At 38.0% G+C, this 12,018-nt stretch overlaps 1 protein-coding gene across 1 annotated transcript in view; it reads left to right on the top strand.

Annotated features, from left to right (window-relative positions):
• The window catches only part of cacna1g (calcium channel, voltage-dependent, T type, alpha 1G subunit), a 130,097-nt gene that overhangs the window by 101,697 nt on the left and 16,382 nt on the right, over window positions 1–12,018 (top strand). Inside the window, exons 25-30 of the mRNA XM_081393280.1 lie at window positions 275–384; window positions 2,472–2,605; window positions 5,470–5,540; window positions 9,351–9,429; window positions 10,899–11,020; window positions 11,155–11,571. Coding sequence (XP_081249406.1) covers window positions 275–384; window positions 2,472–2,605; window positions 5,470–5,540; window positions 9,351–9,429; window positions 10,899–11,020; window positions 11,155–11,571 — 933 coding nt within the window. The remainder of the gene's footprint in view (window positions 1–274; window positions 385–2,471; window positions 2,606–5,469; window positions 5,541–9,350; window positions 9,430–10,898; window positions 11,021–11,154; window positions 11,572–12,018) is intronic.

The following is a 12,018-nucleotide window of genomic DNA, read 5'->3' as shown; positions in this document are numbered from 1 at the left end:
TTGATTTTCTGGTGTGTCGTCACACTTAGCCTGGACTTAATTACTGTGTGGTGGACGAGGGAAGGCTAGATCCCTGGCAATGTCCACTGACTGTTTTCGTTGTGCTAATAACCACCTTTAATAACTCATCGTCTTTTCCACAGATTGACTATGAATTGACCTATTTGGTCATTCATAGACCACAGTTTGTGTGTTTATTTATTGTTCTGAAGGAGTAGAAATACGCTTGTACTTTCACTGTTACATTCTCTTTGCAACTTCTCTGCTTTAACAGGTCCTGGATGAGGCTCTGAAGATCTGCAACTACATTTTCACAATCATATTTGTGCTGGAGTCTGTCTTCAAGCTTGTTGCCTTTGGATTCCGCCGCTTCTTCAAGGACAGGTAGTAGACTTGACCCTCTCAAATTAGAAATTTAAAGTAAAGCCATTCCCATGGAGGTGCCCCAATGCCCCTATTTCTGTTTTCTTTTTTTTTCTTTTCTTTTTGTGTGTGTGTAAACACAATAGGGTTTTTAAGTAGTCTTAAAGCCACATCCTTTGAAATGATATCACAGCTTTGAGATTCATTGGTTTGCCTCTGACCGTCAGAATCACATCGAGGGCTGAATGCACTGGCGTCTGTGGTGGAAAACAAGAACCGAATTTATATCACTTGTGGTTTTGGTAAAAGAAACCCATATTGAAGCATGCATCAAATCACACTGCCTGGGGCTTAAACAGCAAGAACTCTTAAATTACATTTATTCCTCTTAAATTAGTGACAAAGAAGTGCTAAATGTCCAATGTTACAGTTTTATATGTGTAGGCACAATTTAACATCTTTTCTTTATAGAGTTTAAGTGATCCATTACTCATTTAATTAGTCTTGAATAATCAGTCAATATGTCAATTAGACCCTTTAGTGAAGTTGATAGGCCATTAGAAGTTCTCATATTATCAGCTTTTTCTTTCAATCGCATAATAAGTAGGGAAATGTAAAGCAGCTATTTGCATACTAATGAAAACTTTGACATAACATAATTGTTATGATTTCAAAACGAATCTCTCACCAAAGGCCCTATGTTAAACATTTTAGAACATGCTGTTCTTTTTTATTGATTTACAACATTTGAAATGGCTTTCTGTTACTTTGACTTGTTCTTTCTTGCAACACGCTCCAAGTCTGCAGGAGGAAAGAAGTGCACTTTGATCATGGGCCCCTTAGCAAATGAAGCGGTGGGAAAAATGTAGAAATGCTCTGTGTAATAATTTGACTTCAATTTCCCAACATTTCTAATGAAACACCTCTTATGGCTGCAGGCCCCAGCAAATTGAGGTGTCCTAAAACAGGCTCTAGGCTCTACTTCACCCATGACAGTGTTATATTTGACCCTCAGGGGGAGTTATTTAAAGTTAGCAGCAAAGTTTGAAGCCATATTTAGACAATGCTCATGATGAGAAGCTTGCTGGAAAAGAGTAACATCCAGGGTCAAATAAGGGTTATTTGCTCAAAATGATGATTCTTTGATCAAAGAGACTCAGTTTTTTGACTCTTGGAATTGTATTGCATGCTTTTGAAGGATACAACGTTACCTTCAAGTCCTTTTCTGAAGTTGTAAGACTGAGGAAGGCATATTGTGATTTTATTGTTAAGTAATTTTAAAAATTAACATATTGGGCAATTTCATATTTCTTTCTGTCTTTTTTGCTTGTTGACTAAGACAGTTTGGTACAACAAAATAAAGGATGCACATTAGGCGTGCAGTTGATGCTTTAACAATGTATTTTTAATATATATTTTTTATATTTTCTATTAAAAATGTAACATTTTGTGTGCTGTCACAGAGAATTGTGGGTAATGTAGTTTTGTTGCAGCTTTTTGCCAATCTGACAACACAGTACACAACATTAATACAAAATAAATTGACAAGAAAACTAAATTATAAACAATTTAGTTTAATCTTAATCCAAAGAAGGTAAATAAAACATTCATGTAAATACAGTACACTACCATGTAAAAAAAAAAGAAAGAAAAAAGTTTGGGGTTGGTAAGATTTTTTTTATATTTTTGAAAGACTTATCTTATTCTCACCAAAGCTGCATTTATTCAGAAAAGGACATTTATTTGATAAAAAATACAGTAAAATCATTGTATTGTGAAATGTTATTATAATGTTAAAATGACTGTTTTCTATTTTAGTATATTTAAATCAAATGTATTCTTTTGATGGCAAAGCTGAATTCAGCAGGAATTACTCCAGTCTTCATTACTCCAGATATCATTCCAATAATATGGTGATTTGGTAAAGAAAGAAATATATATATAGAAAATATATATACAACTTTTTTCAGTTCAAAATATATATATATATTTTTTTTTTTTTTACAATGTAAAAGTCTTTACTGTCACTTTCGATCAATTTAATGCATCCTTGCTGAATAAAAGTTATTATTCTGATATATTAATTAACATAACGTGTCTTTACACAGGTGGAACCAGTTGGATCTTGCCATTGTTCTGTTGTCTATAATGGGCATAACACTGGAGGAAATCGAGGTCAACGCTTCCCTTCCCATCAACCCAACCATCATTCGCATCATGAGAGTGCTGCGTATCGCTCGGGGTTTGTATTCTCTTCCATCTTATCTTCCATACAACCATGGTCCATTTTTCTTCCCTGTGAAAGTTTACACTCCTCAGCGGCTCCTCCTGTTAGCCTCAGTAGATCAGACCCGGTTGTGTGTGTGTCACCCTTGGGATCTCTGTTGTTTCACAGACTGCTCAGCAGAAGCCGTAGTCTGTGTTGAAAGAGTCCAGATGGCTGTAATGAGAAATTCAGTTCACACAGCCACTCTTATTTCTTACACACACACTCACAACACACACAGTGTAGGAAGCTGGGGTGCATGTCTGCTTGGAACGATTATTCTTCCTCTAATGAAATAGCTGCTTGGCGAGTCTTTATTGATTATTCCCTCAACAGAGATGGCCAAGCAAACACACCTGCTCAGATGTCTGTGTTCTCATCAGGTGTGTGTGCCCGCGAGCGTGTTTGTGTGTGTGTGCATGTGCGAGTAAGGGTATGCCTTTACGTATTCGCAGCCTATTTCCTACTGGATTCATTCAGACATTCCTGTAATGAAAGTCACAGGCATCATCCTCTTACGGGCCTGATTGCAATTAACCAAACCTCCACAATGGCATCTCCTCCATGGCTGAACGACCGTCATTAAAGCTCCGTGTGTGTAGTGCACGACCCCAATAATACCATTCTCTGTGATCTGACCACTGAGAAAATTACACGAGAATTAGTTTCCACTGGCCACTTTTAAAGAAACAGTGAGTCGCATTTATTTCTGTCCAATCAGGGCTCTGATAAAAGATTGAGTCACAGTTTGAGTTTCACAGTTTGAACATAAAGGTAATTTATTTTTTTTTTTTTCTCAAATGCCACTTTTGTCAAAATTAGAAGCATGCTTTAGTTTTACTCCTATTTGTAATAAATTGAATGTACCTGTATTGGTAATTATTTTTTTGCGATTCCGTGATCACTGAATACAACACAAAATCAACAATGTCCTAATGTCATGTATGACTACTGTGCATCTAACATGATTCATAATATGGTAAATGTGGTATCCTAATTATAAAATAAATCACATTTTGCACAAATTTCTGGAAATTACCAGCACAAAATTAGTCATTTTTATTGCAAAAATCAGCAGAAAAAGAAAAAAGTTATATCCTGGTGGGACTGATAAAGTCTGGTGTCTGTATTTTTATTTTAGTTTTTACATTTTACATGCAAGGTTAAAATATTCTAGCTGACAACCCCTTTGCCATCATAGGAAAAAAATAAATATATCAAACTTAAAAATATTAAAATATTGGGCCCTATCTTGCACCCAGCGCAATTGACTTTGTACACCGACGCATGTATCATTCCTATTTTGCACCCGCGCAAAGCGCGCTTTTCCCTCCACAGACGCACGTCGGTAAGTTAGGAAATACACTTGCGCTCCCTGGGCGGTTCAGCGCAAAGAGGAGGCGCAAACGTTCCTTCATGCTATTTTGCAGGTTTAGAAAACAATCGCGCCACTAACCAGGAAAAAATAGTTTAAAGTCGCGTTGCGCATATTATTCATATGCTATTTTAAGGGCGCATGCTTGGCCATAATCAATGTAGCGTGTGCACAACACGCACTTTGATTCTCTCATCTACACAGAAGCAGCAGTTTTCATACATTATTACAATAGATAGATAGATAGATAGATAGATAGATAGATAGATAGATAGATAGATAGATAGATAGATAGATAGATAGATAGATAGATAGATAGATAGATAGATAGATAGATAGATAGATAGATAGATAGATAGATAGATAGATAGATAGATAGATAGATAGATAGATAGATAGACAGACAGACAATTTACTAAAAGCATACATCTAGCTTACACATTTACCCAAATTATCATATTCCTGTTTAACCGAAGTAAATTTGGGTGGGTTTCTCCATTTCAATGTAACTTCTCTCTTTTACGGCCGTGACGAGAGCGTCAGTCTCCTCGGCTGTGAACCGCTCCTGGCGCGCGCCTGGCAAATCCGCCGTTACAATAGCAATCCGCTATGGAAAAAGTGTGTCTGCTCTTAAAGGGAATGTGAGATGACTCTCTGATTTTATTTCACGTTACGCCCAAACCACACCTATGAATAATGAATCTACTTCAGACCAACCCATTTTAGATTTGCGCCGGGCGCAAGAGTCATTTATCCCGCCGGGAAAATAGCAACAGCGCCCAAGACCCGCCTACAAAGTTACTTGCGCTTTGCGCTTGACACTTGCGTTTCAGAACGTTAAAATAGGGCCCATAATCTTTTAAATGGTATTACAATTTCACAATATTATTATTTATAAATAAATGATCAAATAAATTCAGCCTTTGTGAGAATTTTTTTTTTCAAAGAAAATTGAAAAAAAAAAAAAAATCTAACCCCAAACTTTTCAGTATTGTATATCAGTCGATACTGAATATTTGATTGTGAATGCTCACTTTCCCTATTTTTACATTTAGATACTTTTTTGGTAATCTCACTTATTCAATCTTTTAAAACAATAATAGTTTGATAACAATCAATTTTTCATGCTATACATGATAATGTTGTGATGCCTGAATACACTGATTTTATTTACTATTTTTAATATTGTCCAATGTTAGCCATAACATGAAAATAATGATTGGGTTATCAGTATCAGTATTTTCATGTTATGGAAATACTGATATAACCCAATCATTAGTTTCATGTTATGGCCAACAATTGGACATACCATGAAAATAATGATTGGGTTATCAGTATCAGTATTGCCATTTACACACAAGCGAGAAAAAAAAAAAAAAAAAATCAAATCAAATCAAATAAATAAGTACCATTTAAATTGTATTCTGATCAGATTGTGTATAAGCTGGCTCTCCTCTCCTTTTAGTGCTGAAGCTACTAAAGATGGCCGTGGGAATGCGAGCTCTGCTTGACACTGTGATCCAGGCCCTGCCTCAGGTACTGCACAAAACTTTTGTCTTTCTCCTTCATAAAGTTCTGCTCTTCACTCATATCCCATGAATCCTGCGCTGCGAGAGAGCTCCCGGTCCCCGCTCCCTGTTCTCCTGTGGCCCCTCCGCTCTCCACAGGCCTCATTTACATAGTCAATCTGCCATGAAGAGGCCACAGCAGTGCAGATTGGCTCTGATGGGCTGCTTGGAGAATAGCAGAAGCCAGAGAAGAAAATCTCCTGCATGCACATTCTTTGATAACATCAGGCTTCACCACCTCCTGCAGGCTTTTTGATTTGGAAACATGCCGCACCACAGGACACACTATTAATTCCCGTCTCTCCTCAGATATGCGCTTAGAAAATCAGACATGTAATTCTACATTTAACTAATTGTCACTAATTGGATTAGACCATGTTTAGCCGTCGCCTCCTAACGCCCTTTCACTCCGTTGCTGTGACTTTCACACAGTTTCTTATTTTGTTTTAAAGTGGCTTTATGTGGTTCTAGGCTATTGATCCACTCTTCTGCAATTTGTGAGAGGTGTTCTGATCCATAAGAGTGTTCTGAGATATCCTGCCAGATTGTGTCATCTTGATCCTTGTTTCTTGAATCACTGTGAATCCAGAGGCTGAAGAGTGCACTTAGGGGAGATTAGGGTGGGAAAATAGCCAGCCTTGGAAAAAGAAATGTCAATGCAATCGGATTTGTCAGCACTTCTAATCTGACTCTCTTTATTCCTTTCCGTTTTCCTCCGTTTGCCTAATTTTTCAATCATGCATGAACTAGTCGTCTGTGATCGTTATATGTTTTGTGTGATTCTTCTCCGAATCCAGCTGGGTGTAGGTGGGTTCTTCCTGTTATACAGTGTCATTTTCTATATAAGGGTATACTAGAACAGGGTTCACACACTTAAACTATAATAAAATAATTATAGTCATTAAAATATTATTATTATTATTATTATTATTATTTCTCTCTCAGAATGACAGGGCAAAATTGGCGAAATAAAAAGTTATGTCATGAAACTCTAGATGGCGCAGTCTAATAGGTGCTTAAAGGGATAGTTCACTTTGAAATTAAATTTTGGTATGTTTTAGCTTACCTCAAGGGCATCCAAGATGTAGGTGTCTTTTTTTCCGCAGTAGTTTCAATTTTGATATTTTTAGGTCAAACCGTTCTTGTCTTCAGTCATTTAATGCAGGTCTGTGGTCACTGTCTCAAAGAGCATGCACAGAGTCCAAATTAAAACAATTCCCCATCGTCCAAATTAAACAATTCCCCATCGTAAGTACACATTGATGGCTTAAGACACGAAACGAGCGGTTTGTGTGAGAAAACGAACAGTATTTATATTCGTATTCATTACCTCTTATCAGGCTTGGGAGGGTTACTTTAAAAATGTATTCCGTTACAGTTACAAGTTACTTCATAAAAAAAGTATTCAGTAACGTAATCCAAGTACTATAATATGAAAGTAATGTAACTGATTACTTTTGGATTACTTCAAGGTCACGTATATAAATAAAGTCAAGCAAGAAGAAATATTATAAAAAAAAAACTATATTTGCAAAATATACACACCGGCCTGAATATATATTTATGTAAAGGGCTATACAGACATCTAGTGGCTAATTTATGGTATTACAGATTATTTTGTTTTATTTTTAACTAATTTTTTACTAAAAAATAAAAACACAACATTTAAAATGTTTACAATCTACATATTAGTTTATTTTAAAATAGGCCTACATGTTGACTAACGCCGTGATCTTTCTTAATTTGCCTGACTGAACTTGGGGCGTTGGCAGTGGGAGTTCCCCTACGCTACCTAGACAGCGAACATCCCGTTACGTGAGAAAAGATTAAGAAAGGACATTTGGGGTACTAAAAAAGCTACTCTCCTAATTCCTACAAAATAGCAGCGGAATTTCCATGAATTAAAAGCGATTTTACCCGCAGACAGCATCGTTTCTACTAGCAGCAGTGATTCAATCTGCGTCTGAGGAGATTGTAGACAGCTGTTATTTGCGCATGTACCAGAGGGTGGCACACGTGAGTCATTACTGGCAACAGAACCAGGAACTACTGTATAATCAAGCAGCGCTTAATATAGTGTTATTATGCCAAAATACTTATTTGTTTAGTTTTAAATGAAACTATTGTAATCCTGAAAGTATTCCCCCTTTTTTCAAAATGTAACTATAATCTGATTACTACGTTTTTTGACGTAACTGTAACGGATTACAGTTACTGGATTTTTGTATCCTGATTACATAACGCCGTTACATGTATTCCGTTACTCCCCAACCCTGCCTCTTATACACAGCCACGTCCAAGTGATCTGAGGGCGCGCGCGCATCCTGGTGTGTGACGTGTGCGCAGACTGGTGCATAGATATATACACTAGATGTCGCCTTAAAGACATTCGTTCCAATGAACTGCCGTAGACAAGGCGACATCTAGTGTATATTTCTATGCACCAGTCCGCGTACACGTCACACACCAGGATGCGCGCGCGCCCTCAGATCACTTGGACGTGGCTGTGTATAAGAGGTAATAAATACGAATATAAATACTGTTCGTTTTCTCACACAAACCGCTCGTTTCGTGTCTTAGGCCATCAATGTGTACTTACGATGGGGAATTGTTTTAATTTGGACTCTGTGCATGCTCTTTGAGACCGTGACCATAGACCTGCATTATATGACTGTCAGACAAGAACGGTTTGACCTAAAAATATCAAAATTGAAACTACTGCAGAAAAAAAGACACCTACATCTTGGATGCCCTTGAGGTAAGCTAAAACATACCAAAATTTAATTTCAAAGTGAACTATCCCTTTAACTCAACCTGCTTGCATTCACATCATTCTTTATAGGGCACAACTGATTGGTTCCTATCAGGAGCCAATGAGCTTGCATGCTCAACCTTCAAATACTTTGCAATTACTGTCGCAGTGCAGAGTGCTTTCAGAAACCCTCCATCTTCCCTAGCTCCACCTGTATAGATCTGCTACGGGTAATTCATGTACGCTGTATTGTACAGCAGCAGCAAGTCTTACTTGCTCACAGCAGCGTGCCATTGTATGTATTTGCAGTAACAAGTCCCGTACTTGCTCTGTAGCCGCAGTGTATCAGATCTTTTCCGCCAAGACCAAATATGAACATTTTCATACCCATTACCATGCCAAAACATTTTCATGACAGAAATACACTCAAATCAATATAGTGAAGTTATTTAAAATTATCTAAAAATAGATATAATTTTAATCTTTGAAAATTCTAAAATTGACCAAGTGCTAAATAACTTTGAGGTTTTTCATTAGGATATGTGCATTTTATTTACTATTTTCTGTCACTTTTTATCGATTGAGAGAAAAGAGGAATGAGATCAGAAAACAAGACTGCAGATTTGTTCCCCATCAACATGTCTGGAATGTGTGCTAACATGTGCAAAACTACTGCTGCAGTTGGCTATGGTTTCAGCATAGTTTGAGACTTAAGTTTACAAAACTGTCAAGCTCTAATCAGGTGGAACACAGCTGTCATCTTTTCACTTCATGATTCTCTCTTATTGGCTCCTCACAGGTGGTATTCTGTCTGCCCTGTCAGTTTCTTTTGCGTTCCATGACAAACTCTCTCTCTCTCTCTCTCTCTCTCTCTCTCTCTCTCTCTCTCTCTCTCTCTCTCTCTCTCTCTCTCTCTCTCTCTCTCTCTCTCTCTCTCTCTCTCTCTCTCTCTCTCTCTCTCTCTCTCTCTCTCTCTCTCTCTCTCTCTCTCTCTCTCTCTCTCTCTCTCTCTCTCTCTCTCTACAGGTGGGGAATCTAGGTCTTCTCTTCATGTTGCTCTTCTTCATCTTCGCTGCTCTGGGAGTAGAGCTGTTTGGTGACCTGAGTAAGCATAACAAAACACATACATAAGGGCCATTTTTCTTGTGGTCTAATTCACTCAGACACAAACACTCCCCCTCTCGCTTTTATTTTTTTTAAAATATGCTCTATACAAAAATACAATATTAACTTAACTTGAAATAAATCTAAAGTTAAGATGTCAAACTAACTTTCATTGACTGTGCCACATTAAAATGTATCAAAGTTAAATTAAATTGTATATGATTTTCACTGGGTTTTCAATGGAAGTGTCTCAACAAAGTGTAAATACATCAATATAATACTTTACAACACTCAATTCAATACAATGGTACATAGACTGCGTTCTCCATCTCTCTATTCATTGATTAGGGCACTGATGTTGTAACTCTATAATCCTCTAATGTTGCATAACTGTGTTTTAAATTGCTCGATTTATTACTGTTTATTTGTTTTAAATGGCTGTGAGGTCACTTTCACATATTTTCAAAAGTTTTCCGGCAATGTCTGTAAGGGCAAACCATAAATATGGTACCTGCAGCAGATTTTCTCTAGAATACGTGGCAGCACATTTGGCACTGGTTTACTGAATACAGCCTGCCGTGATTCATTGCACCTCAGCACAATACCAGGGTTGATGTCATTTCCATTTCCAATCAGCCTGCTCAAGATAAACATAGAGACTTCATAATTCACATCCAGCTTTACAATGCTGTCCAAGTTCAATATATGGCATCTGCTGGCTGAACTGAGATTGACTGTCTGCAAGGCAAAAAATGTTCTGTCTCTTCCCAACATAGGATTGGGCTAAATTGATGACTGGTCCACCAACCAAATTGTTTAGTGAGATTAAGTAGTTTATCTAGATTTAAATGGTTGTACAGTTAGTACATTTAAATGCCATTTCACCAGTGGATAAAAGGTAATACATTTATATAATTTCAGTCTTTGAATATACATTTTGGCATATTTCTCACTACATCAAGTGTACATCAAAATTAAAATCAGGTGCAAGTGAATACAGCATCATTAAAATGGTAGAGTGACACCTTGTATAGTATAAACCTAAAAAAAAAACTGATCTGGGCTGCCAACTGTTTCTGTGATCTACTTAGGCTTTTGGGAAATGCAGCCCTGGTCTAGTTTGGTCATAAGCATTGAAGTATGTTGTTCCATCATGCCAAGAGAAAAAAAAAAGAGCTGCCTGAGCCCCTCAGAATAAAGGTTGCTGACACGTATGAGTCTGGGAAAGGATTTAAAGCCATTTTCAAGCTATTTAATATAAACCATTTTGTTGTACCAAATTCACCCCAAGAGCAGATGCTTGAGGAAATCTATATGCCCACATGATGAAAAAGGAACCAGTTTTTCATGGGGTGCACTTACTTTTTCACAGCATTGTACATATGATGTAGGGTGTGTTTGTTCCTTATGAACATATGAAGATTTGCACATTTCCATGTATGTACCTCTGACATTTTGTTTCTGTCCCAGTATGTGATGAGCTGCACCCCTGCGAAGGTCTCGGCCGTTACGCAACATTCAAGAATTTTGGCATGGCTTTCCTCCTGCTGTTCCGTGTATCCACCGGGGACAACTGGAATGGCATTATGAAGGTGGGACAGAGTCACTTCATAGTGCTGAATTTCAATGATGCACACAGTTTTGTTTTAAATGCTTTGCACGTGTTCTGAATACAGTTGTTAGCAAACCTCTCATTTTTACACTCTCATTCGTGTCCACGTCGCAGGACACGCTCAGAGACTGCTCCCAAGAAACCACCTGCTACAACACAGTGGTGTCCCCCATTTATTTTGTGTCCTTCGTCCTGACGGCGCAATTCGTGCTGGTCAATGTGGTGATCGCTGTGCTCATGAAACACTTGGAGGAAAGCAACAAAGAGGCCAAGGAGGAGGCTGAGCTGGAAGCCGAGATGGAGCTGGAGGCTGCGGGTGGAGATGGAGGAATATCCCGAGGGAACATGCCACCTTTCGGACCTGGTGACATGGGTGGGCCAGGGGGTTCACCCTGGATCTCAAGAGTCTCTGGAGACCTGTCTGGGCCGCTTTACCCCACAGACAGCCCACCTGCAGACATACGCAGAGACTCTGAAGATCACATAAAGACAGATCCTGATCCTCCTCATAATTTGGAGCCGCCTTTAGAGGTGAGTGGGAATGCTAGGTGTGAGGTCAGAGGTGTGTACCTCCTATGGTGTCATTTCCAGGTTCAACACATGAGTCAGACTAAATACCAGCTGGTTTCTAGCTGGTCTAAGCTTAAGCTTAAGCTTGTTTTTCCAGCAGGAGTGTCCTGCTTGCTTTTGTTTTTTTTGAAACTTTTCTGTTTCTGTGAAAGAGTGATGCAGGGATGTATTTTTGTAGGCAAAAACCTGAGAAAAAGTTAGCATTTTAGCTGTTTTTGTTTGTTTGTTTTTTTATGGGTTTTTGGTAAAACGCCCTAATAAGGTCTGTGGATAACACAATCTCAAGATATTTTCATGTTTTATTATACAACATAAATACACCAGTAAAACCTCCTTGTGATTTTTTTTTGTCTTAAAAAGGGTAGGACAACCTATCACTCACATGAGATCGCAGCAATAGCAAACAAC

Source organism: Scardinius erythrophthalmus, assembly GCF_964197995.2.
Source record: "Scardinius erythrophthalmus genome assembly, chromosome: 18".
In the NCBI taxonomy this organism is placed as follows: domain Eukaryota; kingdom Metazoa; phylum Chordata; class Actinopteri; order Cypriniformes; family Leuciscidae; genus Scardinius; species Scardinius erythrophthalmus.
The sequence above is the reverse complement of the archived record's forward strand: the minus strand, read 5'-3'. Positions and strand labels throughout refer to the sequence as shown.